The sequence below is a fragment of the Pteropus medius genome, unplaced genomic scaffold (assembly GCF_902729225.1).
Source record: "Pteropus medius unplaced genomic scaffold, Ma_sr-lr_union100, whole genome shotgun sequence".
NCBI classification, from domain to species: domain Eukaryota; kingdom Metazoa; phylum Chordata; class Mammalia; order Chiroptera; family Pteropodidae; genus Pteropus; species Pteropus medius.
The window spans coordinates 9537090-9563935 of record NW_024349798.1 but is presented as its reverse complement, the minus strand read 5'-3'; the positions used below and the strand labels follow the sequence as shown (position 1 = coordinate 9563935).

Sequence of the window (26846 nt, the reverse complement as noted above, 5' to 3'; positions counted from 1 at the left end):
AATCTATCTTTTGTCTATGTCATGAGTTATTTTTTCCTATTTGTCATTTGTCGGGTTAATGTTTTGAAAAATATCTAATGGAAGAAAATGCATGCTTACAAATGAATCAAATAGTTCAAACCTATAGGAGGTTAAAGAACATTTGGTTTGTATATTAGGAGCATTGTTAATAAGGAAGAATGAATAATAGCTGATATTTATAAGGCATGTGTTGTTTTACCAAGAGCATCCTTCTTTATCCAGGGATCAGCAGTCTTTGTTTACAAAGGTCCACCTAGGAAGTAGTTTGGACTTGGCCGGCCATTCAGTCTGTCCCCTCTATTCCACTCTGCCTCTCTAACAGCCATAGACAATATGTAAATGAGTGAGTGGGTGTGGCTGTATCCCAATAACACCTTATTAATGGACGCTGAACTGTGACATTTACATAATTTTCACATGTCACAAAATAGTCTTTGATTTTTTTGTTTGTTTGTTTCGACCATTGAAAAAAATATAAAAACCATTCTTAGCTTCTAGGCTGTGCAAAAACAGGAAGTGCACCAGACACGGGGCCCACAGGCTGTGAAGTTTGTCAGACCTTGCTTTTATTCCATTTGGCTCGGCGAGGTGGACAGGGAGCCATGATTCTTCACTTCCAATACATGCAGAGGCAGGTTCAGAGGGGCGAGGAGGGCACAGAGCTCACGTGGTCAGGCTGGGACCTGCTCCATCTCACCTAGATGCGTAAAAAATAAAAGAGAGCAAATGATTTCATGGAGCCCAAAAGTTATTCAAATCCAAAGTGTTCTAGATTTTTGAAACTTGAAAGTTCCAAAACTCTAAGTTCTTCTGAAATTAAAATCTTTCAATTACAGTTGACATACAATGTTCTATTAGTTTCAGGTGTACGGCATAGTTAGACATTTATATAACGCACGAAGTGATCCCTTTGATAAGTCTAGTACTCACCTGGCACTATACATACTTATTACAATATTATTGTAATATTGCCCCTGGGCTGTACTTCACATCCCCATGGCTGTTTTGTAATTGCCAATTTGTAATTTTTAATCCCTTCGCCTTTTTCACCCAGACTCCAACCCCACTCCCATCTGGCAATCATCAGCCTAAACTCTAAATTTTTAATGAATCTAAGGTTTTAACAATTCCACCCTAGACCAAAGTGTGTGTGTGTGTGTGTGTGTGTGTGTGTGTGTGTGTGTGTGTGTTCATAGACCAACGAAATACTTTTAAAAAGGAATACCATGTCCCTTTGAGAGTAGCTATTTCAACATTTTCTCTGCCCAACTGGATCCCATCAATGCTTTCCACTTAAAACTCAGAGAGGATGAGACTTTCAAACAACCAGGAAAACTGGAGGGAGGTGGAGCTCCAGGAGTGGGGGTGGGGTGGGGACATGAGCCCCAACTTAGGATCTAGATAGACGAAGAATCCTGGTTTCATCACTTACTTGCTATGTGACTCTGGACTAGTTGCCAACCTTCCCATAAAAGAAAGATAATCATATAGGATTGTCTTCGTCAGTGCAAATTTGAATCAATGCAACAAAAATACAGGTGAAGTCCCACTTTTCGCCTTCAAATGAAATAATGCAAATTCCTTACACCTCACATTAATTTAAGGATCCAGTAACCTCAGGAGGCCTGCAGAACCCTGTGTCCAGACTCTCACCACTAGGGCAACCCACAGGACTGGCAAACAGAAGTACACACTCTCCATTGTCAAGGTTAGTCTTGAATGATTAGCTTTAAATGTTTCTAAGTCTTCAGGGACATGATCTTCCCAGAAAAATTTGGGAGCCTAGAACCCAACCTGCCCTGCTGGTGTGGAAAGTGGAGTTAATATAAGGAAAGTGGCTGGCACAGAGTGGACCAGACGGAACAATGGCTATTTGTATTAATTCAGGGGCAGAGTATTAATTTAGGAATTCCTTGGATGTGGGTGGGTTTCGAAATATCAAGAGGCCTGCCTGGGTGAAGGCAATCCAGCATGGGACTGTCAAGAGTTCCTGTGGAGTGTGTACAGGCTGCTAGAGTTGAAATCCTTTTCTTTTTTTTAAATAACAGCTTTATCAAGATAGAAGTCACATACTACACAATTCACCTATTTTAAGTATATAATTAATTCGATGGTTCGTAGTGTATTCAGAGTGGTACAACCATCACCACGGTCAATTTCGAATATTTTCATTTCTCCACCAAACCCTATTCCAGATAGCAGTCACCCCCAACTGTCCCCTCTCCACCAGCCGCTGGCACCCACTAATCTACTTTTGTCTCTGTGGATTTACCTATTCTGGACATTTCATAGAAATAGAATCATACGATATTATAGCTGAATAATATTCCATTGTAGTGTATACCACTTTAATTTATCCACTTAGCTATCTCTGGGCATTTTGAATTGTTTGTAGCAGTGAGATCTCAACGTGCTTGTTCTTGAGCCAGTTAGCCTCCTGCTGCCTTGGCTTCCTCATCTGTAAAGAGGTAATAATAGCTGCCTGATCATAAGCAGGGCCAGCTCGAGCCAACACAGACTCTTTGTGCAAATTGGAGCAAGGTGCCCCTCCTGGAGACACCTGTCTCATCTCATGGTAGGCTGAGCAGGTGGAGCCTTTGTTGCCAGGGGTTCTTGGGCTGGATTTCAGCCTCCTCTTTCTTTAAATGGACAACTCTTTGATTTTAGCTTTATAGTTTCCATTTAAAACACCATTTTCCATAGTCGCTTAACTCAGCTCCTTTTTTCTCCCACCCCCTTCGATGAAAGTCATGTCCTACACTTACGGTACAGTCAGATTCATTTGTCACAGTCTGCATTCCATCCTGGGATCCCCCAGTGTCCCTCTTGACTTTTAAAAAAAAAATGATCTACATTGAAGTTCACTGTTTGCGATGTAAAATTCTGTGGGTTTTACAAACGCATCGGGTCATATATGCCCCTCCCCCACTACCAAAATGAGCACCTTAGAATTCCCTTGCTGGTCTCCCTAACCCCGGACTGATTTGCTGCCCCACTTTTTGTGAAAGGCACAAACTACACAACTATGAGCAAGGCTCTGCTCCTGGTGTTGTGACATTTAAATGAATTCACAAACAGCATTCAGGACAGGGCCTGGCATGTATTAAGTGCCCGTCACATGCGAGCTGTTGTAACAGACATCTTAGAGGCCAAGGGCGGTGCTGGCCCAAGAACTGTGGGGTGGGGGTGGGGGTGCTGGAAACCAGCAGAGTGACCCTGAGGGAAAAGGGGACAAAGGAAGTGTCCAATGGTGCTGGCAGAACCTGGGGAGCTCACTGTACCTGACGAGGCAACCAAGAAAAATGGTAATAGGGTGGAGGTCTCAGATAAGGGCTACCTGGATTCTCCTGAAGGCTTGGGTATCTGCTCACCTTCTGGGGTCTTTACCTTCTCATCTCTGAGGTTCCCTGTAGCTCCACTGTAATACAGGACATCAGGGGTTGACACATTTTCCATAAAGGGCCAGATAGTAATTATTTTTGTTTTTCTGGGCCATATGGGTTCTGGTCTCTGTTGCAGCTACTCGTCTCTGCCAGACTTTGGGGTGGAAGCAGCCATAGACAATGTACAAAGAAGTGAGTGCTGTATTCCAATAAAACTTTATTTAAAAAAATGGCACGTGCAGATTTGGCCCACAAGCTGCCACTTCTCACCCTCATTGACCTGAATGGAACAGACATACAAAAATATTTGTTGTTGAATCGATAAACCAAATCAGAGAGTCGAGAAGTGAAAGTAGAGATGTTTTCACATACAGGGTTGGTATGTTTAGGGTGATGACCAACTTAATAGGTGTCCCCAAAATGTTTAGCTCCATTTAAATTTGGCCCAGGAAATTAAATGCAAAATGTGAAGCAGGGCCATAGCAATAACATAGATTAATTGCATATTTGTATTCTCTTTCCTCTCCTTGAACTTCTACTCTTAAATATATCTACAGATTTAATTCTATCTTCTTAGTTGTATTTTAGCACTGCTGCCTTTTATTTTCTTTGTAAGTGACTTTGAGTCAATAGCAGAATTAACCCCTAAATAAACATGTATTAAAAAAAGTAGGAAAAATAAGACTCAGCTAACAAGGCCACTCTTTTTAAGGCCTCATTCGGTCTTTCTTATTGTGAGAAAAAAAAAAGTAACACCAAATCCTAAAACATGTTGTTCTGTGCCATTTAAAAATATCGTTGATGTTGTTTTAAAAGAAATTCAAAAGGCTCTCTCAAAATGGAGATATTTGGGTTATAGACAAGAATTCTCTTTACGCTTTACTTTTATAGATGTGGTAGGGAGATTATTTGTGCACAAAAATTACTTTCTAAAGAAATATGACAGTTATTCACCTGGGATGTTATCTTTCTGTAGTAAATCTTTGGAGGTTCTAGGCTATTTTTTTTTTTTTCTAAAGCCAGGTGAAACACTCATTAGAGTACCTGGCACATAGTAAGAGCTAAGTAAACAGCCACTGTGTATGGGCGTCATTTTCATGAACACAAAAGGGATCTAGGTGTTCTCACACTCGTTTGTCGCCCTTAGAACCCGAGACTGACGCTGTTTCCCTATCCATCCCGATATCAAATGCTGTTATTTTAATGAATTTACATTCCCGGAGTTCCCATCTGGCAGATAAAATCCAGTTGCTGCTTGCGACAGTCACTGAGTTTTTACCATGGTGCAAGAAATCTGCCTGAAACTGTTGCCAGCGTGTGTATTAATTGATTCGATTAAAAATATTTCCTGAGCAAGAGCTGTGGGAGGAAGGACCTGCTTGACTGGCACGTAGAGCCTCGCAGCATAGCTGTGTCCGGCGTGTGAGTGTCCTAAGAGATGGGAGTGTCCATTTTCAGCTGGTAGCATGAGCCACAGTCTCACCGGATAGGGGACCCATCTTACTTGCTTGAAGCAGCATTTCTTTTTTTCTGCCTCACAGTCCCCTTTCTCCTGGTGGAACAACCTTTAATCTAGATCTCGAACATGGGGCCAGAAAGAATACTTGTTGAATGAAATGAATGAATGAATGTGTGTGAGGTTCAGAACTACTCAATGAATTTTACTTTTAACACATAGATATTCTCAACCCTCGTTTTCAAATGTCTTTGAAAATAATTTTCTAGAACAGCAGTTTATTTTTAGGATTATTAATGGGAAAGTAAATTGAGTCATTGAATAAGGCAAGGAGCCTTATTCAGGGGTGCCTTGACTTATGCGATGGGCCGAGCTAAGTTTGAATCCCATTTCTACCATTTCCTAGCTGTGCCTCAGTATCCTCTTCTGTAAAATGAGAATAATAACACTTTCTAACAGAAATATACAGCATGGCACATCGGTTAGCGGCATATATTATGGAGGGAGAGAACACCCTGGTTTGAATCTACACCTTGCTATTTTTTGGAGTCAAATACATACAACATGAAATTTACCACCCGTGACATTTCGTAGATTCACCATGTTATGCACCCATCACTACTATTTCCAGAACATTCTCATCACCCTCAAAAGCAGCCGCTCCCCTCACTCTCATACCCAGGCCCTGGCAACCACTAATCTCTTTTTGTCTTGATGGATTTGTCCACTCTGGACATTTCATATAAATGGAGTCATACAACATGTGGCCTTTTGTGTCTGGCTTCTTTCATTTACCAGAATGTTTTCTAGGTTCTTCCGTGTCGTAGCATGTGTCAGACCTTCTTCGTAATAGCTGAATAATATTCCATTGTGTGGACACACCACATTTTTTTATCTATTCACCTGTCCATGGACATCTGGGTCATTTCAGCGATTGTGAATAGTGCTGCTATGAACATTCGTGTGCAAGTTTTGTTTGAGACCTTGTTTTCAATTCAGTTGGGGATATAACCAGGAGTCACTTATGAGCTAATTCCGTGTTTAACTTCTATTAGAAACCCATCCCTTGAAATCCTGAGCACCTTCCTTCTCTGCGCTTGGTTTCTTCACCTATAAAGAGGGTTCGTGACAGTTTTTTTCATAGGGTTGTTGAGAGGAATAAATGAACGAGTTACTGTAAAGCTTTTGGAACGTGCCTGGCATGAGGAAGCACTCAATAAACATTAGCGATTATTATTGTTCTCACCTGGTTACAAGGATTAAGTAAAATACCCACATAGAGCATGTTACCTCATTCTGTGAGTAGTTTTTACTCGTTTGGTTTACAATTCATGCTGAGAGAATTCTGTCAAGAATGGATGTAATGTGGCAAACTTCTAGGCTAATATTGGCCGGTTAAAAATACAGAGAAGGATGCCTTTTAAGCAAAGGGTGGTTTCTAGAGAAGATTTGGCATGCTTCTAGGGCATTGTTGCCGAAAGATGGCCTGTATCTGTTTTCCAGCTGACGTGGATGAGAAAATAATGTAAAGACAGTTATGAGATTATGGGATTCCTTGTTCATGCTTTATAATGAAGGAGGGATATTTCACATTTGGGATATAAACTGAGTCTCTTATTAATATTTTTCTATGGCGGTATGTGGAGCCAGACGGCCTGAGTTCAAATCTGGGCTTCTCTTTTACTACCTGTGTGGTCTAGAGCTAGTTACTTAACCTGGAGACTGTGCCTCAGTGACCTCGTCCATAAAATGGGGATAATAGCACCTGCCTCATAGGGTCGTTGTGAGAATTAAATGAGGTAACATGCAAAGTGCTTTATTAAGTGACTGGCTTCACCGTAAGCTCTCTTTAACTGAGCACTTCAAATTTTTTCTTTTTGGTCAAAAATCACAAAATTGAAAATACACCACTGTTCATATTCTTACCCTTTTAAGAGGGCCTGGCCAAGAGGAGTGGGTAATAATTTGATTAATCTTCCTAAAAATGAAAAAAAAAAAGGAAAAGTCACCATTGGCTACTCAGTTTTCACTCTCTCATGATGCCATCCTTGTTTTAAGAATTTGAATCAACCCGGTCACACTACCAAAGCATTTTTTTTTTTTTTAAATAAACAGGCCCCCAATATCTGCATTGCACACCTGGCCAACCATGAGTAGTCGTCTTAGCAAAAAGTTGCATTAACAATTTGCCATCTCACAGCTAAGAATGTTGGTCATGTGACTGTTTTAATTAGCCACCCGCTGCTCATTTTTGCCGTTCATTTAACATTGGGCGGCCCGTTCCCTGGTACATAGTAGGTATTCAGCCTATGAGAGGTTTCAAGCGAAAGGATGGTGGATCAGGAACTGGGAGCTGGAGTTTGTCTCATTCCGCCCTTCCTCTTAGAATAACCCTCTCACGTTTGCAAAGTCTTTCAATCAAGCGTTAGCATTTCATGTGATTTCCACAACAGTCCTTTTAGGTAGAAACGTTCCTTCCCATTTGCTTGACAGAGAAGTTAAGTTGGATAAGAGGTGTTAAGTCAACTCCCCAAGTTCAAGTTTGCTGGACTGCTTCTGAATCCTGAAGCCCCTTACCCTCCTGAACTGCTTCCAGCTTCGTGACCTTGGCTAAATGCTATTTCCTCTAAGCCCACATCCTCCTCACTAACCCCGTGGTTGGAGAAGTGATTGGCGGGGTCGGGGCGACAGTCAGGTCCTCTTTCCAGGTACGGATTATCTAAGAACTTAAATATCCTGGGGGGAGGAGGGGGGCGAGGGAGGGAAGCACCTGCTATTTCCATTTCTTCTCTGACGCTTTCATTGAATTATTTCAGACCCTGACCAACATAGCTTCTAGGTAGATAAATGTTTTGGTTCTCGAGAAGAAAAACCAACCCTCTGTTTATGCCAAGTCATGGCACGGGCCCTGGGAGCAGCAAAAATGTGTTTTGCTCGGAGAGTAATGATAGGGTGGCCCCTCCCTACCCTGGACTGCCTCTCCTTAATGACAAGTCAGCTGCTCCAGCGGTTCCTGCCTTCCCGGTTTTCCCTCTCCTCCTAGGTCTCTGGTTTCTGAACTAGGGTAGGGGTTATGAAATAGTAAAACATTTGCAGTGATCAGAAATAGTGCCCTAAGTTCGAAACCTTGCTTTAGAGTGTTCCAGGTCCTTGGAGGCATCTTGGCATCGAGTCTCCCAGGAAGCAGGCATTACTCAGCTGATTCCCGTTTTGTGCGGAGTTCACACACACCCCTTCTGTGTGCAAATGGGCTTTAGGGCTAATGCAGACATAACTTCACCAGGGGAAGAAGAAAACAGGCTAGTGCAGTCCTCTGGAATAATTGAGGCCGGGCCTTTTTGGTAGGCCTCAAAAGCATGCTGATAATGCGTTTCTAGTAGCTGCCGTGGCCTAGAAATGAACTCTACACCTACCATCTACTCCTTCGTGAAAGATGTAGGCAAGGCAGGAAGAAGAAATACTGTTCTATATTGAATCCGTATGTAAAGCCTTTAAAGCGAGTAGGCACTGTCTTTCCCACCTTTGTTTGCTAGACAACCCTTAGCTCCTAGCGAGCAATTAGCGAACATTGGCTGAGGTGACGTCACTCGTTCAATCTTTATTGAGCATTGACTTTGTGCCAGGCACGGTGCTAGTTGCTGAGGACAGAGCCGTGAAGAAGCCAGTGTCTCCCTCCAAGATGCTCCTAGGAGGAGAGACAATTTATTTGTGTGTATTCATGTTTTTTTTTATTGCGGCACAATAAGTTATTGGAAACTTAGATTTAAAATAAATATATACCCATGTGTGATTTCATAGTTCTATATGTAGATCAGAAGCACAGGGCAGCTCCACTGGGTTCACTTAGGATTTCACAAGGCCAGAGTCAAGGGCTGGGCTGCTGTCCTGAAAGCTCTGGAGAAGGATCACTTCATTCGGGCTGTTGGCAGAATCCAGTTCTGAGGTCTCTGTTTTCAGGTTGGTGACCGGGACCTCCCCCTTAGCCCGCGGAGGCCACTCTCAGGTCCTCACATGTGGCCCCTTTCATCTCACTAATGGAGAACCTCCTTTATGTTGAAATCTTGTCATCTTACCCCTGACTGCCTGCTCTGCCACCAGCCAGAGGAAACTCTGTTTTTAAAGGGCCAGTATGATTAAGTTGAACTCAATGGGACAATCTCACATAAACTCAACTGATTAGCAACCTTCAATATATCTGCAAAATTCCTTTAGCCAGATAATATAACGCAGGAGTAACAGGGGGTTGACGATCTTAGGGACCCTTCTAGAACTCTCCATACCGCACTATGCAAACAAATAAGTGCGGTTATTGCAAATACTGGTTAAGTACTTTGAAAAAGTAAGCCAGGTACTGGGATAGAGGGACTGGGTAGATAGGTGGGGGCCTACTTGAGAGAGTCTATTCGCTGATCCCTCCTTGTGTCAGTGTCTGAATATGGCCCATATCTGCTCTACCCCCATGTCCTTAGGTGGCCTCCAGGCTCTCGTACCATCTCCACACAGCTCCACCTCCAGTCCAGACCCCTGTTGAACTAATTCCTTGACGCCTTCATTTGGATGTCTAACAGGCATCTCAAACATAACACAGACGAGAAAAAAAACAAAACCCTCCGAAACAAAGCCCAAAAACCTCACTCTTAATTTTCCTTCTAAACCTGTGCTCCCCCAGGCTTCTTCCCCATGTTAGTAATTGGTGCCATCTTTTGCCCCGTTGCTCAAGCCCCAAATCTGAGAGTGATGATGCTTGATTCTTCTTTCCTTCACACCCAACTTCAGTCTACCAGCGAGTCTGGCCAATTCGACCTGCCAACATACCTAAACCTCTTTTCTCCATCTCCACCACCATAGTCCAACCCATCTTCATCTCTTGTCTAGACTAAGAACAGCCTCCACTCCCGTCTACTTTACTTATTCTTTCCTCTGTAAGATACCCCCTTCCTTTTTAATTTTATTGAAATAATGATTCACGTACCATACCATCTACCCATTCAATAGTTTTTAATATATTCAGAGTTGTTCAACCATTACCAGAATCAAATTTTAGGGTATTTTCATCACCCCCAAAAGAAATCCTATACCTATTAGCAATCACTCCCCAAATCCTTCACTCCCAGTCCTCAATCTACTTTTTGTCTCTATAGATTGATTTTTTTACCTGTTCTGGACAGTTCATGTAATTGGAATTGTACACTACACGTTCTTTTGCTTCTGGCTTCTTTCACTCATCACAGTGTGTTCAAGGCTCTTCCACATTGTAGCACGCATCAGTGCCTCATTCTTTTTTATTGCCAAATAATATTTCCTTGTATGGGTATAACACATGTAATTATCCATGATGCAAGGTATCGTTTTTTTCCTCCTCATAGTTCCGTGGTTGGTTTTGAACCCAGCGATGAAGATCAGGTGGGTCGGTGGAACTCCGTAGGCATGTATATTTCTCCTTGCTACCTCTTCCTCTGCCAGAAGGGTCCCCCAAGTCTCCAGAGAGCTGGAGAGGATTCCTTCACAACTAAGGAGTATTTATTAGCATTTGTGAGAATTTGTGTGAATAACAACACGTCTTCAGAATCTTGGGGAGGTAGGGTGGGGTGGGTGTTGATCAGGGACTGGGATTGAATTCTAGTGAAGTAACTCCTCCTTCCTTTTGTCTGCTCATTTCTTTGCTTCAGCGGGAAATTCACTGGTGGGTAACCTTCCAGTATATGAAATACTTGGGGGGATCCAGTCACATTTGAATTTGAATCATACATTCATTCCATAAATAGTTATTTATTGAGTACTTGCTGTGTCCCAGGCATTTGGGATACCACAGTGAACAAAACATTCTTCTGGGGGTGGGGAGATGGACGGAAAATTAAGTGGAGAGTAATGCAGGGAAAGAAGGGAGCTAGCAAGTGGGACAGGTGGGACAGGAGTGACAATCTGCCATTTTAGAGGAAAATTACATCCTTCCCTGAGACGGTCGCTTAGATGTGCAGGTGTGCAGACACGTTTATCCCTTTTCTGCATTCTCTTAATTCACCACACTGCCTTGGTTACCATGGAAAAGTTGAGACCCTAATCACCAGACCCTCAAGGATCGGGAGACAGCACGAGAGACACTCGCTTGAGGGAGGGAGGAACTGGGTGAATGAACGCTCTGAGCCGGACTGGGCCGATAATATCGAACGAAAAGCTATGTGGGCTGGTTTTACCGGACTCAACTTTTCTGGTTTGGACTGTCGTGAGAAAACAAGTTCTCTCACGTTCGGCGCTGGGTAATAAACTACAGCTCGGTTAAGGGTTACTAAAAACAGTCGCTGCTGATAGGCGTAGAGCCCTCGCACTGCGACGGGTCCTCTTCTCAGCAGTGCACGGGGCGACGTCGGCCGCCGGCCCAAGGTCACGGGGCCGGGCAGGTGTGCGGCCCCTACTCCAGACGGCCCCCGGGCCTTTGACCGCATCCCCGGGATGGGCGGACTGCGGGGCTCTCACCTAGCTGGGGTGGCGGGGGCGGGGAGGGCTGGGTGGCTCGCACCCGAGCGCCGCCGCCGGGCCCAGCCGGATCTCGAGGGTCGTGGGCCGGCACGGAAGGCGGGGACCCGGGGAAGGGCGCGGGGGGCGCGCGGGGCGCGGGGCGCGGGCTGAGGAGGCGGAGGCGGCGGCGGCGGGCGGGTCGCTCCCGGCTCCGCCTCCCCGGCTCCGCCTCCCGCTCCCGCTCCGCCCTCCGGCCCGGCGCCCGCCCGCCCGCCAGCTCCTGCGCCGCCCGCTCTCCTCGCTGGCTCGCTCGCTCCGGCCCCCCATGCGGATGTGACATTTCACGCCGCCGCGCCGCCATTTTGAGAGCGAGCCGAGCCGAGCCGCCGGGCGCCGCGTCCGCTGCCGGAGCCCCGACGACGACGCCGAGGAGGCGGAGGCCGCAGCGCGCCGAGCGCGGCCGGCCCGTCGCCCGCCCGCGCCGCCGCCGCCGCCGCTCCCGCCGCCGGCCCCAGGCCCCGCAGGCCCGCCGCGCCCGGCCAGGCCTCCCGCCCGCCGCGCCCGGCCCGAGGCGGGGCTGAGTCCGCGGCCCCCGCCCGGCCGCCCTCCGCCCCCGGCCGGCCCGCAGCCCCGCAGCCCCGGCCCCGGCGGCGGGAGGCGGGCCCCGCGGCGGCGGCGGCAGCGGCGGCGGCGGCGGCCGCAGCGAGCGACGAGGCCGCCCGGTTCGGCCCGCCGGCCGCCCGCCCGCCTCGGCGCCGAGATTGGGCGAATCGCGAGCAAGTACGTGCGCGTCTCCCTGCCGCCGCCGCCGCCGCCGCCGCCGCGGGAGGAGGGGGAGGAGGCCGCCCCGCCGCCGCCGCCGCCGCCGCCGCCCCGGCTCGCCGCCGCCCGCCCGCCGGGCCCGCAGCCCCGGCCCCCGGCCGCAGGCGAGGCCCAGGCCGCGGCCGACATGAACCACCAGCAGCAGCAGCAGCAGCAGCAGAAAGCGGGCGAGCAGCAGCTGAGCGAGCCCGAGGACATGGAGATGGAAGGTGAGGCCCGCGGTGGCGGCGGTGGGCCGGGGAAGCCCATTGTGGCCGGGGAGTCGCGGCAGCCACGCGGGGGGCTCGCCATCTTTAAGCAGGCCCGGGCGGCCGGCCCGGCCCGGCGAGGCTGCACCGTCATGCCAGGCCCGCGGGCAGGGGCGGCCGGCGGGCCCCCGGCCCCGCTCATTGTCCGGAGCCCGGGCCCCGGGCGGCCTCCCCGGCACAAAGCGCCCGGAGTTGTAAATTAGGGCGCTCCGGCCGCGGAGAGACGCGGGCGGGGAGCCGGGCTCCCGGGACCGTCCTCCTCGTCGGGCGTCCCTGGGGCCTTGCTAGTCTGGCCTGGTTCTGGCAGGTAAGCCCGGGGACTCGACTTCCGTGGACGCGGGGCTCGCGAGCACCTGCTCTTCCCGTGCGCTTCCCCGGAGGGCCCACCGAGCTTAGCGGCGGGGCTCCCCCCAACCCCCCATCATCTTATAACAGCACTTGCCAGCGTCGGGCTTCATTTTGAAACACCTGCCAGGAACGCAGATGTTTTCAGCCTTTGGACTGGCCCAGAGTTCTGAGCCAGGTGCTCGTGGTTTGCAAGTTACCTGCTTTTCGGGGAGTTTGGTCCCCGACTGTGTGCAGTGTTTTGGTCTCCGACTGTGTGCAGTGCAGTCAGCATCCGGCCAGGTGTGTGTTTGAAAAGACGCGAAAGCCCCGCCACACATGGCTACCGACATCCGCATCAAACCTGACTCCAAAGGTAACTTAATTTTCTGCCCATGTGGCAGCAGTTTTCCATGTGGCAGGTACTTTACTTTGCGGTGTACGGTCTTGGTGGAAAAGGTTCGATGTAAGGACGGTGGAAGGGAAAGGGTCTTTGCCGTCCATAGCTCAAGCGGCTTCGGTCATTGGAAGCGTGTTTCATTTCTCTTCGCGCCAAATACTTAAAAGGGTAAAGTCAAAGTTGTCTTTCAGGGTAGTTTGCTCGCACCTGGAGGAGTCGGAATGGCAGGAGCCAAAAGGGAGCACCTGGACGAACCTGGGGGCTTGAATGCTTTGTTATTGTTTTGCTTTTAGCAAGCGCTCTTGGGTTGCATAAATGTATGGAGGCACTGAGGAAGCTCAGAGAAAGTAGCATTTGTCCTGTGGAGTGGCGACACGCATGGGGTGCTGTGCACTGGTTGGTGGGAACACTTACCGTGATTGGTATTCCCCGTGTGAATAACTTACTGCTAATAATTGGATGTTGACTGAAAAATTGGCTTGCCAGATTGCTAAAGGCCAAGTGGCAGAGATGCTTGCAGACAGCACTTCCCAGTGGTACTTACTATGGCCGTAATGGGGGACAGGAGACCAGAGTCCATGCCAAGCACGGGGCTATCTACTTCGCTTGGCCCCAGCAAGGCAGTCACTTTGCAGAGCTTTTGGCAAGTGTTATTAAACCAACTAACTGAAGGAATACGTTGCTGAAATAATTTTGTATTTGTTTATTTCTTTGATGCCACGTAACAAAAAGTGTTTCTTTTCAGTTTCCTTTTCGAATATCACCCAGTCAGGACAAAAATCCAGTAGTGCTAGTATATTGACTTCCCATGTACATTGTCTTAGCCACGTAGGTGTTTTTGAACACTAGTGAAAATTAATGAACATGGGCATCACTGAAGAGTGTATTTCTGGTACAGAGCTGTGTCTTCGGGGAAACGTTCACGTCCACAGGTTTCAAGGACTTTTCCAAGAGAGTAGGGTGTTGGAAGAATTTGCAGAAGTCCATACTTTCAAGGCAAGACTACATTCTTTTTTCATGGGATTTTATTTTAATATCAGCGTTTGCATTGGAAAGGTCACTTCTAAAATCTTCATTTGCACATTTACTAGAATCTTAAATTGCATGGCAAAGTTGCAGTTAGTTATTAATGCTGATTCCTTAAATGTGAGAAATTTGCTTCTTTTGAGTGGGCCTCTGTCCCAGATCCAGAAGGTGTCTTTTGAGCTTATGGTTGTTGACACCGTGTGAGCACCCAGGGGTGTGTGGTTTAAAAAGCTGCCTATGTCTTAGGCAGTCGATTTCAGCCTTTCTTAGCCTTTCCACTCCAAAAATGTGCTGGCTTTTTAGTTTAGGATCAGGAAGAGTGAAAGGATCCTACTAAAAAGCCAGCAGGATGGGGTTCAGTGCATGTTTGTCTAGTTGGCGCCGTTTGCCAGGCTGGGATAGTGGCTTGCACCTGTTTGGTGTCTCTGCCTTGATTCCAGTAGAATCAGCTGGGAACCGAGGGTTCTGATCAGCTTGAGGAAGGGAAGGCTTTGTCAGTGAGCATCTTGCCCGCCCCTCCTGGGCATGGTGGTTCCGAAGGACTTGGGAGACTGGTTTGGTCGGTTGTTTTTTTCCCATCAGTAGGTTGGTGTTAGTTTGCTCTCCTCCTGCTCTCCTTTATTGGGGTCGCATTTGCTGTTGACTGAATTCTGCACAGTACTTGCATATCTGCTGGAGAATACCGTGCTCAGGATTAGTTACGTTAAAAATGTCTTGTTCTGAGCAGTTAGGGAAATTATGAAGGGTGAAAGGCAGAAAGGGGAAAGATGGCGGGGTAACATTGGCATTTCATTGGGGTTGGGACTACATGCTTCCTGTAAGGCCTGAAGCAGCCAATTGCACATTTCAAGTTGCGGGGCAAATAGAACTGTGGAGGGGGTGGCATTGTTAGGTCTGGCCAGGAATGAATGTGCTTGACAGTTTATTCACTAATTTAGAGGCGGTGCAGGTGGAGAGGCTTAAAGAATGACTTGCACAGGCCTCTCTGCCCTTTGAGTACTTGGAGAGGTGATAATCTGGTCTGTGTAATGCCCTGTCAACAGGAAGTTTTCCCAAGGCCTTGCTTCTGCTGCATAGACTGGTGAGCACAAATGTAAATATACTCATGTTTGCTCCCTGGTGTGGTTCCTCTGTCCTCGTGAGCAGTCTGTTTAAGAGGGTAATCTCTGAGACTAATGGGGACAGACAGTTTTGTTTGACTTTTGTACAGTACTCAGACCACACTGCTATCAGGACACCAAGCTGGGAGCAAATGAATGAATCCGTCATCTGCAGTTTCTGAAAAGAATTGACCACTGCCTTCCATGTTTTTATTTGGGAAGCAGCAGTGGTGGATTTCTTTTTCTGTAAAACTTGAAGTTTCAAGTTACTTTTCTGCTAAAGCAGGTTTGAGAATGGAAAGCGAGTTCTCTTGCATACATGCACCCAGGTAAACCAAACTCGTGCATTTTATTACACTTGAAATGTTTCCTTTTCAAATAGCTGTAACAAGACAAATACATAATATGAGAGTATTGGTTTTCCAGGCCTGAGCGTGAATGTGCATTTTGCTATTTCATTGTTCTGTGACCTCACGCACGTTGCTCAGGCTCTTGGTACCTCGGTTTTGCATCTTTGAAAAGGAGGTCAGTCCCGTCTTGCAAGGTGTGAGGGCGAAGGCACAAAGCGTATGTGAAATGCCAGGCACAGAGTCGGAAGCATGGGAGATGCGCAGTCAGTGGTGTTGCTGTGGTGGTAAAACCTTCGCACCTGGGGAAGGGGTATGCGTACTTAGGTTAGCTTGGCAAACGCAGGTGGGCCAAGTTGATTTTTGGTGGTATGCAAAAATGTAGGGGTAAAAATCTTGGGTAATTACATTCCCGTGTGGATTAGGAGGAAAACATAACAGGTCTCAATCTGAGCAACATTATTTATGAAATCCTGGGCTGGATATGCCTAGATAGGTGTTTAAGGCTAGTGGTACATATTTTAAGAAAAATTAAATGGATGATAGAAGGCAGGTAGATTCGCTGCGTTGTGACCCTGGTGCTGAAGTTTGGTCAGCGCCATGATCTCTGATAGAAATGTTTTTGTTCTTGCACTAGTGGTAGAGCATCTCATGGTGAATTTGAGGTTGAGAATCAGGTCGTAGCAGGGAAGCTAGGTCTTTGGGAGTCGGCCTTGAATTCTCCGGATCCCCACATCCTGTTCCGAGCCCCTGAGCGAGGCCCCTGTTGCCTCATGCCGGGACTTTGCAATAGCCTCTTACTGGTCGCTGCTTCTCCCTTTCCTGAATCCCACACAGCGATGGACACGCACTGCCCACAGAACTGCTTGGCCTTGTCACTGCCCTGCTTAAAATAATTCAGGTGTGCTGCCTTCCCTGCAGAGGGAAGGTCACACGGCCCAGTCTAGGCCATCTCGGGGTCCTCAGGATGGCCTCAGCTTCCTTTGTGCTCCAGGCTCCCAGCACACACACACTGGTGCTGCATGGGGCGCAGCTTCAGCTTTGGGGCCCCACAGTTGTTTAGATGGCAGCGGTTTCTCCTTCTGGAATGCACACAGGACAGATACCCCAGGAAAGGGTTCAAAACCCATTTAGATGCCACCTTTTCTGGTCCGCTCAGCCACTTGCCTGTATAAGAGCCATGTCAGTCTTTTCGCCCACGTGCTGGTTGTGGGGTGGCCGCCGTGTACCTGTCTTCCTCACTGCTGGACCATCTCATGTACCTTTCTGGTTAAATGTACTTTGGGAGATATTCTTTCGGGAAACAGCCATTCTAAGGCTAAACGGTAGTACAGGAGGTGGCTGACTGGCTGGGAAGGCGGCGTGACACTGTCAAAGCCATAAACCAATAGTCTTTGATAGCTGCTAATTCAGTTTTATTGCTTTTAACAGTAACTTCCTTCACATGACATTTTTGATCTTTTTGAAAGGAAAATCTTGTTTTCCAGGCAAGGACATTGATAGACCTTAATCAGTTACTGGATATTTGTTTTTGTTACTGTTTCTGGTTTTTGGATGAGCAGTATGTAGCCTGGGTACTTCTTAATTTCCAAAGCAAAGAAATTTTACTCTGGAGACCAAGAGTTGTAACAAGGTATTTCTTGACGTGTACTGTGACAGAGTTCAATGTTAAATGTCACCTGATTCATAAACTACTTGCTCTGAACTAATTTGGACTTAGGAAAGTTGGAGGAAGCAGGATTTTAAGTGTCATGCGTAGGCAAGAAAGTTAGTTATGCCATTTTTCTAGTGCGTTAACACATGCCTTGGCTAATGAGAAGTCAGACGTGTTGAAATTCTCTTGAAGAGAAGCAGGCTTACTTCTGAGGGCTGGTGATTTAAGCTTGGAAGTTGGGAATGGAGGTAATTAGAAAGTTTCTCATGTAGGGAAATATATCAACCTAGGCAAGAGTTGAATGCTTCCAGAACTTGATGACACCACGAAGTGTGAGACTAGCAAGAAACAGGGGCCTCTGGGAGAATACAGCCTGAGAAGTAGTGTCATTGTCTACGCCGTTGGTTAGACCAGAGCTGGGACGGGAAGACCACACAGGGATTACGCCACGATGGCTCACTGCCTGGTGCCAGCTGGACCCGCACCATGCTGTGCGTACGCGTGTCACAGTCAGTCCAGTTCTTGGTCAGCCACTGAGGTGTGCGGACCACTGTCGTGAGGTCACAGCTGTTAGTATCTACAGCGATGCCTAGGTGTCCTTTCAAGGAGCCCAAGTTACCTGATTGATAGGGACTTTATCTTACTAAGTGTTTAAAATGTGAACGAGTGCTGTGTGGAGTCTCAAGGTGATGGTCCTTCCTTCTTTTTGGGTCATCGAGACTCTAAAAGCTATAGAGAAGGCAGTTCCCTTCTGTGACCACAATAGTTCTACCTGATTTTCCTGCCTGACATAGAATATTCGAAACCCAGCCCTCCTTTGGTTTTGATTCCATGCCAGTGACTAAATTGGTTCTCCTGACTTCCTAATACTGGAGGGCCGTGTCCCGTGTTGCGTACCAGCTTCCAGAGTATCATCCAGGGGGCGGTCTAACTCTTGCAATAAGTTGTTCCACTGGCCTCTGGTTTGGAAAACAATTGGGTGCGTTTGTAGGGTGACCTGTATTGCTCAGTGAGATCACACACACCAGGGTGTAGCCACAGGTGTCTGGGTGGTCACCTCCCTTCTCTTGGCTGTCCCTCCTGCCCACCCCACTCATGGTAGTTCCAGGAAGAGCTGAGGGGGTCTTTTCCAAGGCAGACCACATGGCATTGCTCTAATGTGGAGGCCGAGCAGGCCCTGCCGCTCTTCGGCCCCTTATAAAAAGGCTTGCGGGCCATTTACCTAGAGTTGCAAGTACATTCCATCACTGTGACTTTGGGGAATACATTATATTTCAAGGTTCTTAATTGACCCTGTGCAATTGCTATTTTAAAACAAGCACATGTAACACTCCTTAACATCTTTACATGGTTACATAGTCCAGCTCCTCCTTTTAAATGGTAGGGTAGGTAATTTTTGAAGTGCGCTCACGCTCACTCGTCTTACAGTTGGTAGTTTATATCAGCTTGGAGGAGAACTTAATCAAATAAGCTGTGTGTGAGGTGACTAAAAACATTCTGCTGTTTTATAACCATCATAGACACTAATCAGAATTCTCCCAGAGTCTTATTAGCCTTTTTCTCTCATGTCTTGAGCTTGTGGAGACTAAATGGGTGAACATGGGGCTGGAAATGCCTGATTTGCAGAACACCCTCGGAAAATAGCCAGTGGAGTGAGCGTTGCTGTGTCCTCTTTGTGAGCCCCAGCCTTTGGGCTGTCCCTTCTCGACCACACTAGGAGCAGTGGTGGCCGAGGGCCGCTGCTCCTGGTTGGTGTTGTGTCCTGTCTGCTCTAGCAAGAACGAGTCCTCATTTTTCTGAGGCACTCCAGGTCTGCTGCTGGTACTGATAACAAGCTGGGATTATTTTCCTACTTCAGACCCATCTTTCTCCAGAAAGCCACTCCTTGTCATATGGGGGCAGGTGGAGGCGGGGAAAGGACGTGGCGGCGGGGTAAGAAGACCCTAAGGGTTCAATATGGTAGCCACCAGCTGCATGGCAGTGATTTTTAGTTTAAAATAATTTAAAAATCCTATTCCTCAATGAGCTAGCTGCATTTCAGGTGTTCAGTAGCCACACGTGCTGGTGGCCACCACATTGGACAAATCAAATACAGAACACGTCCATCAACACAAAATGTGTTAGTGGCCAGCGCTGGCCTAAACGGTCTGGCCGGATCCTTGGCTAGAAGGTGTTCCTGGTAGCATTAGTGTCACATCGAATGTTGGAAAGTGTTCCACGATGTCTTGGAAAAGCAGAATTAAAAACGAATAAAAGTTTTTAGAAACTTGTGGATAAGTTGCTCTTGGGCAAACCCTATAGAGCCTGGCTTCTCCATGTACTTGTGCAAGACTAGGTTTTTTTTTTTTATCTTTAATTTCCAGTCTATTGTGGGCAATTTCTAAACTGTATTTTGTAGAACTACAGTGAGAACAAGTGAAGAAATGAAATAAAATGGACATACAAAATACAAGCCCCAGCTTATTATTAAATTCAACAAAGTTCCATTTCAACAGTTATTCTTAGAACGAAACATACACAGGAAGAAAGGGAAGAATTGCAGAAACTACATGTTTCTTGAAAGTATGTGTATAGGCCATTAATATAACGAAACACTTGCAATTCTTATATTAGAAGCCAGCATGCGTCTATGTCCATGCCACCCGCAACAAGCCCAAATCAAACTCATCTTGGAGTCTGAAGCTAAGCAGGGTTGGGCCTGGTTAGTACTTGGATGGGAGACCACCCAGAAAGACCAGGTGCTGTAGGTGTAAAAAATAAAAATTAAGATGTAAGTTGACAAGGTCCTTGCAATCTGTGAGGTCAACCAAGGGTTGCCTCGTCTAAAAAACAAAACAAAACAGCATGCACACTTTGAAGAATGCAGCTTACTTACCAGAATAGTTTTTGTAGTAACAAATCATCTCGCTTCCTGCTTGGATGGGGCATCCTTGCTCCTCAGGATGATGTTTCTTTAAACCACTTCTGTTTTACTGATACCCACGCGAACCATGTGAATCCAGTGCTATAGAGGTAGCATTGAGAATGGGAGAGATCTTTAAAGTGATTTTCCAAAATGTATCTGTAGACAGCTTCGACTATAGCTCACAAACTTATAGCTAAATTATCTTTCATTGAAAGAAATTCAGTGATTCTGGATTGTATCTACTCTCGGGGTACAATGAACAAACTAACCCTAAAGTCTCCCAAGCTGTAATGTGGTCCTCTGTGACATGTGCCCTGCAAGTTTGGCAGCACTCCAACTGACCCCAGCCTGCTGGTCCCTGCTTGGATGTTGCAGGAAAGTCAAATTGCTAAAAAGTTTCTATACGTGTTCTGCATTTGGGCAGGTCCACAGAGGCACCTATGCAGACGCTGCTGGGGGCATCTTTGTAGCCCCAGCCCCTTTGCTTTCTTGGTTTCCACAGGCACCAGGGGTCACGGCTTCTGACTGTTGCATCCTCGTGGCAGCAGAGCCATCTTTGCTGGGGCGCTTCTAAAGCCTAGTTGCAGGGCTTTTGTTCATCACTCAGACATTGTGAACCCTCTCCCAACTGTGGCAGGTACACTGCTGCTCCCCTTCCCCCTGAACTTGACAGCCTCGTAGTGTGAAGGCGCCTGGTAAACGTGCAAGGGAGGGGCTCAGTGAAGGGCTCTCTGGGGGAATAGTGGAGAGGACGTGGCTGTGCCACAGGACTGGCCTGTGGTGGGAAAGGGGTGGGTCAGTTGAGGCTTCACAGATTAGGTGACCCCAGCTGAGTTTGAAAAGAGTTGGGGGGCTGGAGTGGTCAGCGGCTGGAGGCGTAGGATAGCAAGATGGAATAGGGACCTGTAAGTCTCTGACGGGTGGTTTAGGATCTGTGGGTCAGTAGAGTAATGGCCCCCAAAGGTGTCCATGGCCTAATCCTCAGAACCTGTGACTGCATCACCTCGCATAGCAAGGGGACTGTGTAGATGTGAATAAAAATCCCTAGATGGGAACATTATCCAGCATTATTCATCCAGGTGGGCCCACTAACTACAAGAGAGCCCTTTCTACGTGAAAGAATGGGGTTCAGAGTGTTAGTGGTGTGTGAGCAGGCAAGGCCATGGCTGGCTTCAGAGATGGAAGGAATGCAGATGCTAAGAAATGCGGATGGCCTCTAGAACAGGGGTCCCCACCCCCCCAAGCTGTGGAAGGGTCCACGGCCTGGCTACACAGCAGGAGGTGAGCAGTGGGGCCAGCAAACACTGAGGACTCCTCACTCCGCCAGGCCCTGTGCTGTGCAGGCTGTACTTGTACTAAGTCCTTCGCTCCGTACCACAACACTGAAATAGATACAGCGTCATCTCCGTTTTATAGCAAGTTATATTTCTTGGTCAGTGGTGGGATTTGAACCCACGCAGTCTGGCTTCACAGCCATTTGCGATTCATCATAGCCAGTAGACACCATTGGTCACAAAAATAGCGGTCTTTGCTTTTCTGACTTAAGCACCCCTGCTGCCTTCTCCCACGTTTCTTCCCTCAGCACCCCATAGTGGTAAGCTGCAGTTGGGCTTCCTGGTCTGAACGTTTTTGTGTGGTTCACCACATGCTTTGAATAGAGAAAGCAGCTCACTGCCAGAATCGGCTGGGGCCACCCCTACAGTTCAGCAAGTGGAATACGATGGCAGGAGACATAGAACAAAATAGTAGTTTTTAAAGGTAGATGTCTCCGTCCTTCCAGAGTCAAGGTAAACGAATCGACTGTAGAACAGACCAGTCAGGGCTTGGTATATGGAGGCCTGAGTCTTGTCAGCTGGGGCTCAGGGCACAGGCGTGCCGCGTTCTAGAGTGTCCAGTTCTGTGGACCCACAGAGGTTGCTGGTGAGGCCCCTTAACCCAGGTATAGAACTTGGCCACTCAGGTCCTATCCCCATGGCTCTGCACTGCAGACGAGCAAGCCCATGCGAGTGGCACAAACCTGGCTGCTCCCCCCGTCTCTGGGCCATGGTGCATTTTGAAGTCCTGACCAGCTATTTTTCTCCTCTCTGTCTAAATCAGCGGTCCCTAACCTTTTTGGCACCAGGGATGGGGGTTCCTAATGCCTAATGGTCTGAGGTGGAGCTGAGGCGGTGATGCTAGAAGCTTTGCTTTCTGGCCCCGCCACCCAGCTCCTGCTGTGCAGCCCTGTGCCTAACAGGCCACAGTCTGGTACCACTCGGGATTGGGGATCCCTGGTTCAAATCACCTCCTTTCTTTCCTAAGACAGAAGCTTTCCCAGGGTGAAAGGAACACTGGGTCGGTCAGAGGTGCCCGAACCTGGGGTTCCTTAACGGGGCAGAGGTTGAAAGGGGTGAGGTGACGCCAGTCTCCTTCACTTCCCTCTCAGCTAGCCGCTCTTGTTTCTTTGGCATATTTTGAATATTTTTGTTTGGGGCCTCTTTTCCTGACAAGGAATTTTAAAATAGGATATCTGTCTTCATAGACGACATTGGGAAGCACATTTAGTTTGTAAAGCGATTGCAGCAGTTAGAAACTGTAGCAGAACAGCTTTAAATAGACAGAAATCTTCGCTCGGTTTGACGTCAGTCTTTCTCTGTTAAGTCACAGGTCGACTTAAATGAGAAAGCTTGAATAAACGTGACTTTCTGGTCTCACTTTTTCCAAATGTCCCCTCTGCTCTCACAATGCAACACAAGACCCATCATCTCCCGTGTGTTGTGTGAGCAGAGGGGGCTTCTTACATTTCTGTGATTTCTTTTAAAAGCATACCTTTTTTTGGACATCAGATCATAGGGATGATTTCAGTCATTATGCAGACAGCAGATTTAGAATATTTATTGGCCATCGGTTTTATATGAGTTTCTGCAGGGTAAAAATACGAAGGTGGGGGACATAAATTCTGGCCTCGAGGAGCTCGGTCAGGAGTGAAGACGTCCACAGAACAGATGATAACACCAAGTGATAACTGCTAGTGCATTGAGCAGTGAGTGGGCAAAATCTAGACCTCTGCACAAAGTGATTTGGGGGCTGTCTGGAGAGGGTGCGAATAAGTGAGGTGATGTGGGCCTCCTAGTGGGGAAGGGGATTGCAAATGGTCCTTGAGGTACCAGTTCAGCTTCAAGATGCGTGGCAGCCAGTTGCGCAGCTCCTGTATCCTACACACAGTAGTGCATGACAGGGAGTTGTCACCTCCTTCAGCGCTCTTATTTCATGAGGATTGTGATGTTAAGTGTGGTCCTTGCTGATTTGTTGAAAGTCTTCAGGATTATTCTGAAGTTGGTTATTAATTATCTCGGAGGTTGGGACTATGAGAAGGGAGAATTACTACTGCAAATCTAAACGTTTTCATTACAGCCTGTATTTAAAATCTCATTTCTCTTTTGATGAAGTTAAGTCCTGTGATTTTTTTTTAAGCTCTTTATTTTTCTTAAAGTACTGTTCTCATTTTGGGTCTGTTATGTCAGAAGGCATTTGGTTGTATGATTTCGTTATAGAGAGCAGAAGGCGTTTATTTTACCCCACTCTACAGGCGATGAAACCCAGGCCTGGAGGGAAGAAGTGATTTCTAGACCTGCACTGTCCAGTATTGTGGCCACTAGCCACTCTTGACTAATGAGTTTTATATTAATTGAAATTAAGTAAAATCAAATAGTTCCTCAGTCTCTCTAGCCATATTTCAGGGGCTCAGTCACCACATGTGATTAGTGGCTTCCATGTTGGACGGTGTAGCTATAGGACCATATTCACGGTCAGAGAAAGTCCCATGGCCTGTGCTGCCCTAGTCCCAGCCTGTGAACTGGGTTTTAGCTTTATCCTTTTTTGGCGGGCTTTTTGCCTTGATCAGGATTGTTTAGAACAGTGGAAAACCAAGCATTTTCTTCTGTAATAACATTGGAAGAAAGTTCCCCAGACAGGCTCAGCACAGTGCATACTTGCCTGTAATCTGGCAATCACTGCTTCGGGCACCGGGGGAGGGGGTTACAGAGATGAACAAATGATAAGATGTCTTTGCTTAAAGAAGCTCAGCAGGACATAGATGGGTCATGAACATACATAATTAATGCAGGATAGAAAACGGTGACTGCCACAAGGGGTGAAGAGATCGGGTTCTGGAAGTTGAGATGAGAGAGGTCACATCATGCCGTGGGGAAGCTGGAAAGCTTGGGGAAGTGGTGTGGCTGTGAGAGGGATGCTTAGGATTTGAATTCAGGGGAATTCGAGCTGAGAGTGCCAGAGGCAAGGCTACTGGGTAGGTGAAAATTGAGGCACCTTCTTTGTGTTTCTTGGGCATATCCGCATAGCCATTATGTTGTAATCAGCACATTGTATTGTATTTCTTTGCAGTTCCTCTCCCCCACCTCAGGTCTGGGTCGGAAGAGCCTAGACTCCAGCCAAGGTCATTTGCCACGCCTTAAACAGTATAGTCTCCTCAGGAAGTACCAAATAATTAAATGCATTGCGTTTTATAGTTTAGTTTCAATCAGATTGGAACATGCCACAGTGTTAAATGCCAATTAACCTTAATTTTACCTGCTTTGCTAACAGTTTAATGGGTTAGTTTTTTATTTGCTCTTCTATAAGTCTTTTTGATAAAATGTGTTATTAATCATGATTTTTAAAATAGCAACTTATATTAATATAAATCACATATCACAACTCATCCACTTAAAGTGTATAATTCATTGGCTTTTAGCATGTTCACAGTTCTGTAACCATCAACATAATCAAATTTCAAACATTTTTCATTACCTCCAAAAGAAACTGTTTCTTAGGGCACTTCCTGCCCCGCCCCCCTTCTCCCTGGCAACCGCCAGTCCACTTTGTCCTCAGTTTGCCTCTTCTGGACCTTTCATATAAATGGGATCATGCATGTGTGGACTTTCATGTATGGTTCTTTCACTGGCTTAATGCTCTCAGGGTTCGTCCGTGTCACAGCAGAGATCAGTGCTTCATTTCTTTTCAGTGCAGAACAGTATTCTGTCTGGAACTTCAGTTTATATTGGATCAAAAAGATATGCTGGTTCTTATGATTCTATCTCTGTAATAGGTTTTATTCACTTTTAAAAAGAGACTTGGAACTTTTTTGTGGTTATAAATGTGCTTCACCACTAAATCGAATCAACCGGGTGGCAGAGGATGAGGGTATTCATGTCAGTTGCGGGACCATTGAGAGCATCGGTAGCAGTAGAGATGATTAAAGGAATTTACTAGATTTTACTGTGCACAGCTGTGGACGCTGCTGACATGACCGCCCGTGGATTCTGGGCCTGGTGCAGAAGTTTATCAGGCGTGCGGTTTGCAGGGGGAGACCCACATCCACTTCAGCGGCTCTCCAGATTGCTGGCAGAGTGTCTCCTAAGTGGGAACTCTGCAGAGAGGGGCATGTAATTCCAGTTTAGCTAAGGCGACACCCCACAAATCCACCAGTCTGGTCTTTGGACTATCAAACTTTTCGTTGTTAGGATCCTGTTACAGTTTTGAGATAAATGGGAACCCCAAAGGGCTTTTGGGTTGGTGGGCTATCTCTTATCATTAGTTGTCATGTTAAAAATGAAAATTAAGACCAACCTTATTCATTTAAAAAGTATAACTCAGTAACATAAATAACACACACTTTTTATAGAAAATAATTAACTTTCAAGACAAATTTAATGAGGAATGGTATTTTTACATTTCGTAAACTTTTTTTTTTGTCTCCTTCATAGACGGATTCTCATTTCTGCTTCTGCTGTCAGTTGCAGTGTAATATTTAGTGGAGATATAAGGAAAACCCAGCTTGCAGAGGCATGTAGTTAGAAGAGGGAGCGGTACTTTTAATAGCCTTTTCAGATCCGTGTGGCAGTTCTTTGATGCTACACCAAAGCTTGGTAGCTTCTTAAGGTTAATAGCAACATGCACTTTGAAATAGTGTGCATTAACTTTTCATGTTCTATTATATTAAAGTTTATTGGTCTATCTTGTCCTTTGAATGGGTCTTTTCTAAATACCATTGGTTAGTCATTTGGAAAATACTTCACTGAGTTATGCAGGTCTTCTAAATGTTGGCGTATTTCATCGTCACAGTTACATTAAAAAAAAAAGTGAATGTAAGTACCTAAAACATCACGTTTGTGTGTGTAGCAGACTTGTGCTGTTAACCTAATTGGGGACAAGGTTGTAGTTCTGACTCCAGAAAGCTCACTGGGATAGAGAGCAGTGACTTGTTCTGTATGGCAGAGTGGGTGAAGATGTTCGGGTGGTGATTAGTGGCGGTCTAGTCATCCACAGCAGCGGGGTGGCCACTTCTGCATCACCTAATGCCATGGGGATGGGGAACAGGCAGTTGGATGGTCCCTGCAGTGGGGAAGTTCCATGGATTGGGGAATGGAGACCAAAAAATTTTTTTTCCACTTAAAGGTGTATATAAGGTATTCCTTTAAGACGATTAACAGGTGTTTCTTGAGAATCCAAGGAGAGAACTTAAACAAAAAGTAATTTGTGCTTTTTTACTTTCTAATTCTCCGTAATAGGCAACAGTCTACTCATTAATATTGTTTGTATCCTCTTCCTCATTTTCATTTTCCAGTAGCTTGTATGAGACAGTTGGAACTCTTTGGGAAATCTGTCTGAGTTTGTGTGTTACTAAACCAATATTTCAGTAGGTTTTTTTTTTTTTCCAATTCTAT

General features: G+C 46.6%; 1 protein-coding gene across 1 annotated transcript in view; it reads left to right on the top strand.

The window, feature by feature from the left end:
* Positions 1 to 11656: 11656 nt before the first annotated feature.
* USP7 (ubiquitin specific peptidase 7) overlaps positions 11657 to 26846 on the top strand; it is a 60761-nt gene continuing 45571 nt past the window's right edge. Inside the window, exon 1 of the mRNA XM_039885312.1 lies at positions 11657 to 12347. Within this exon, the coding sequence (XP_039741246.1) occupies positions 12266 to 12347 (82 nt within the window). The 5' untranslated portion in view covers positions 11657 to 12265. The remainder of the gene's footprint in view (positions 12348 to 26846) is intronic.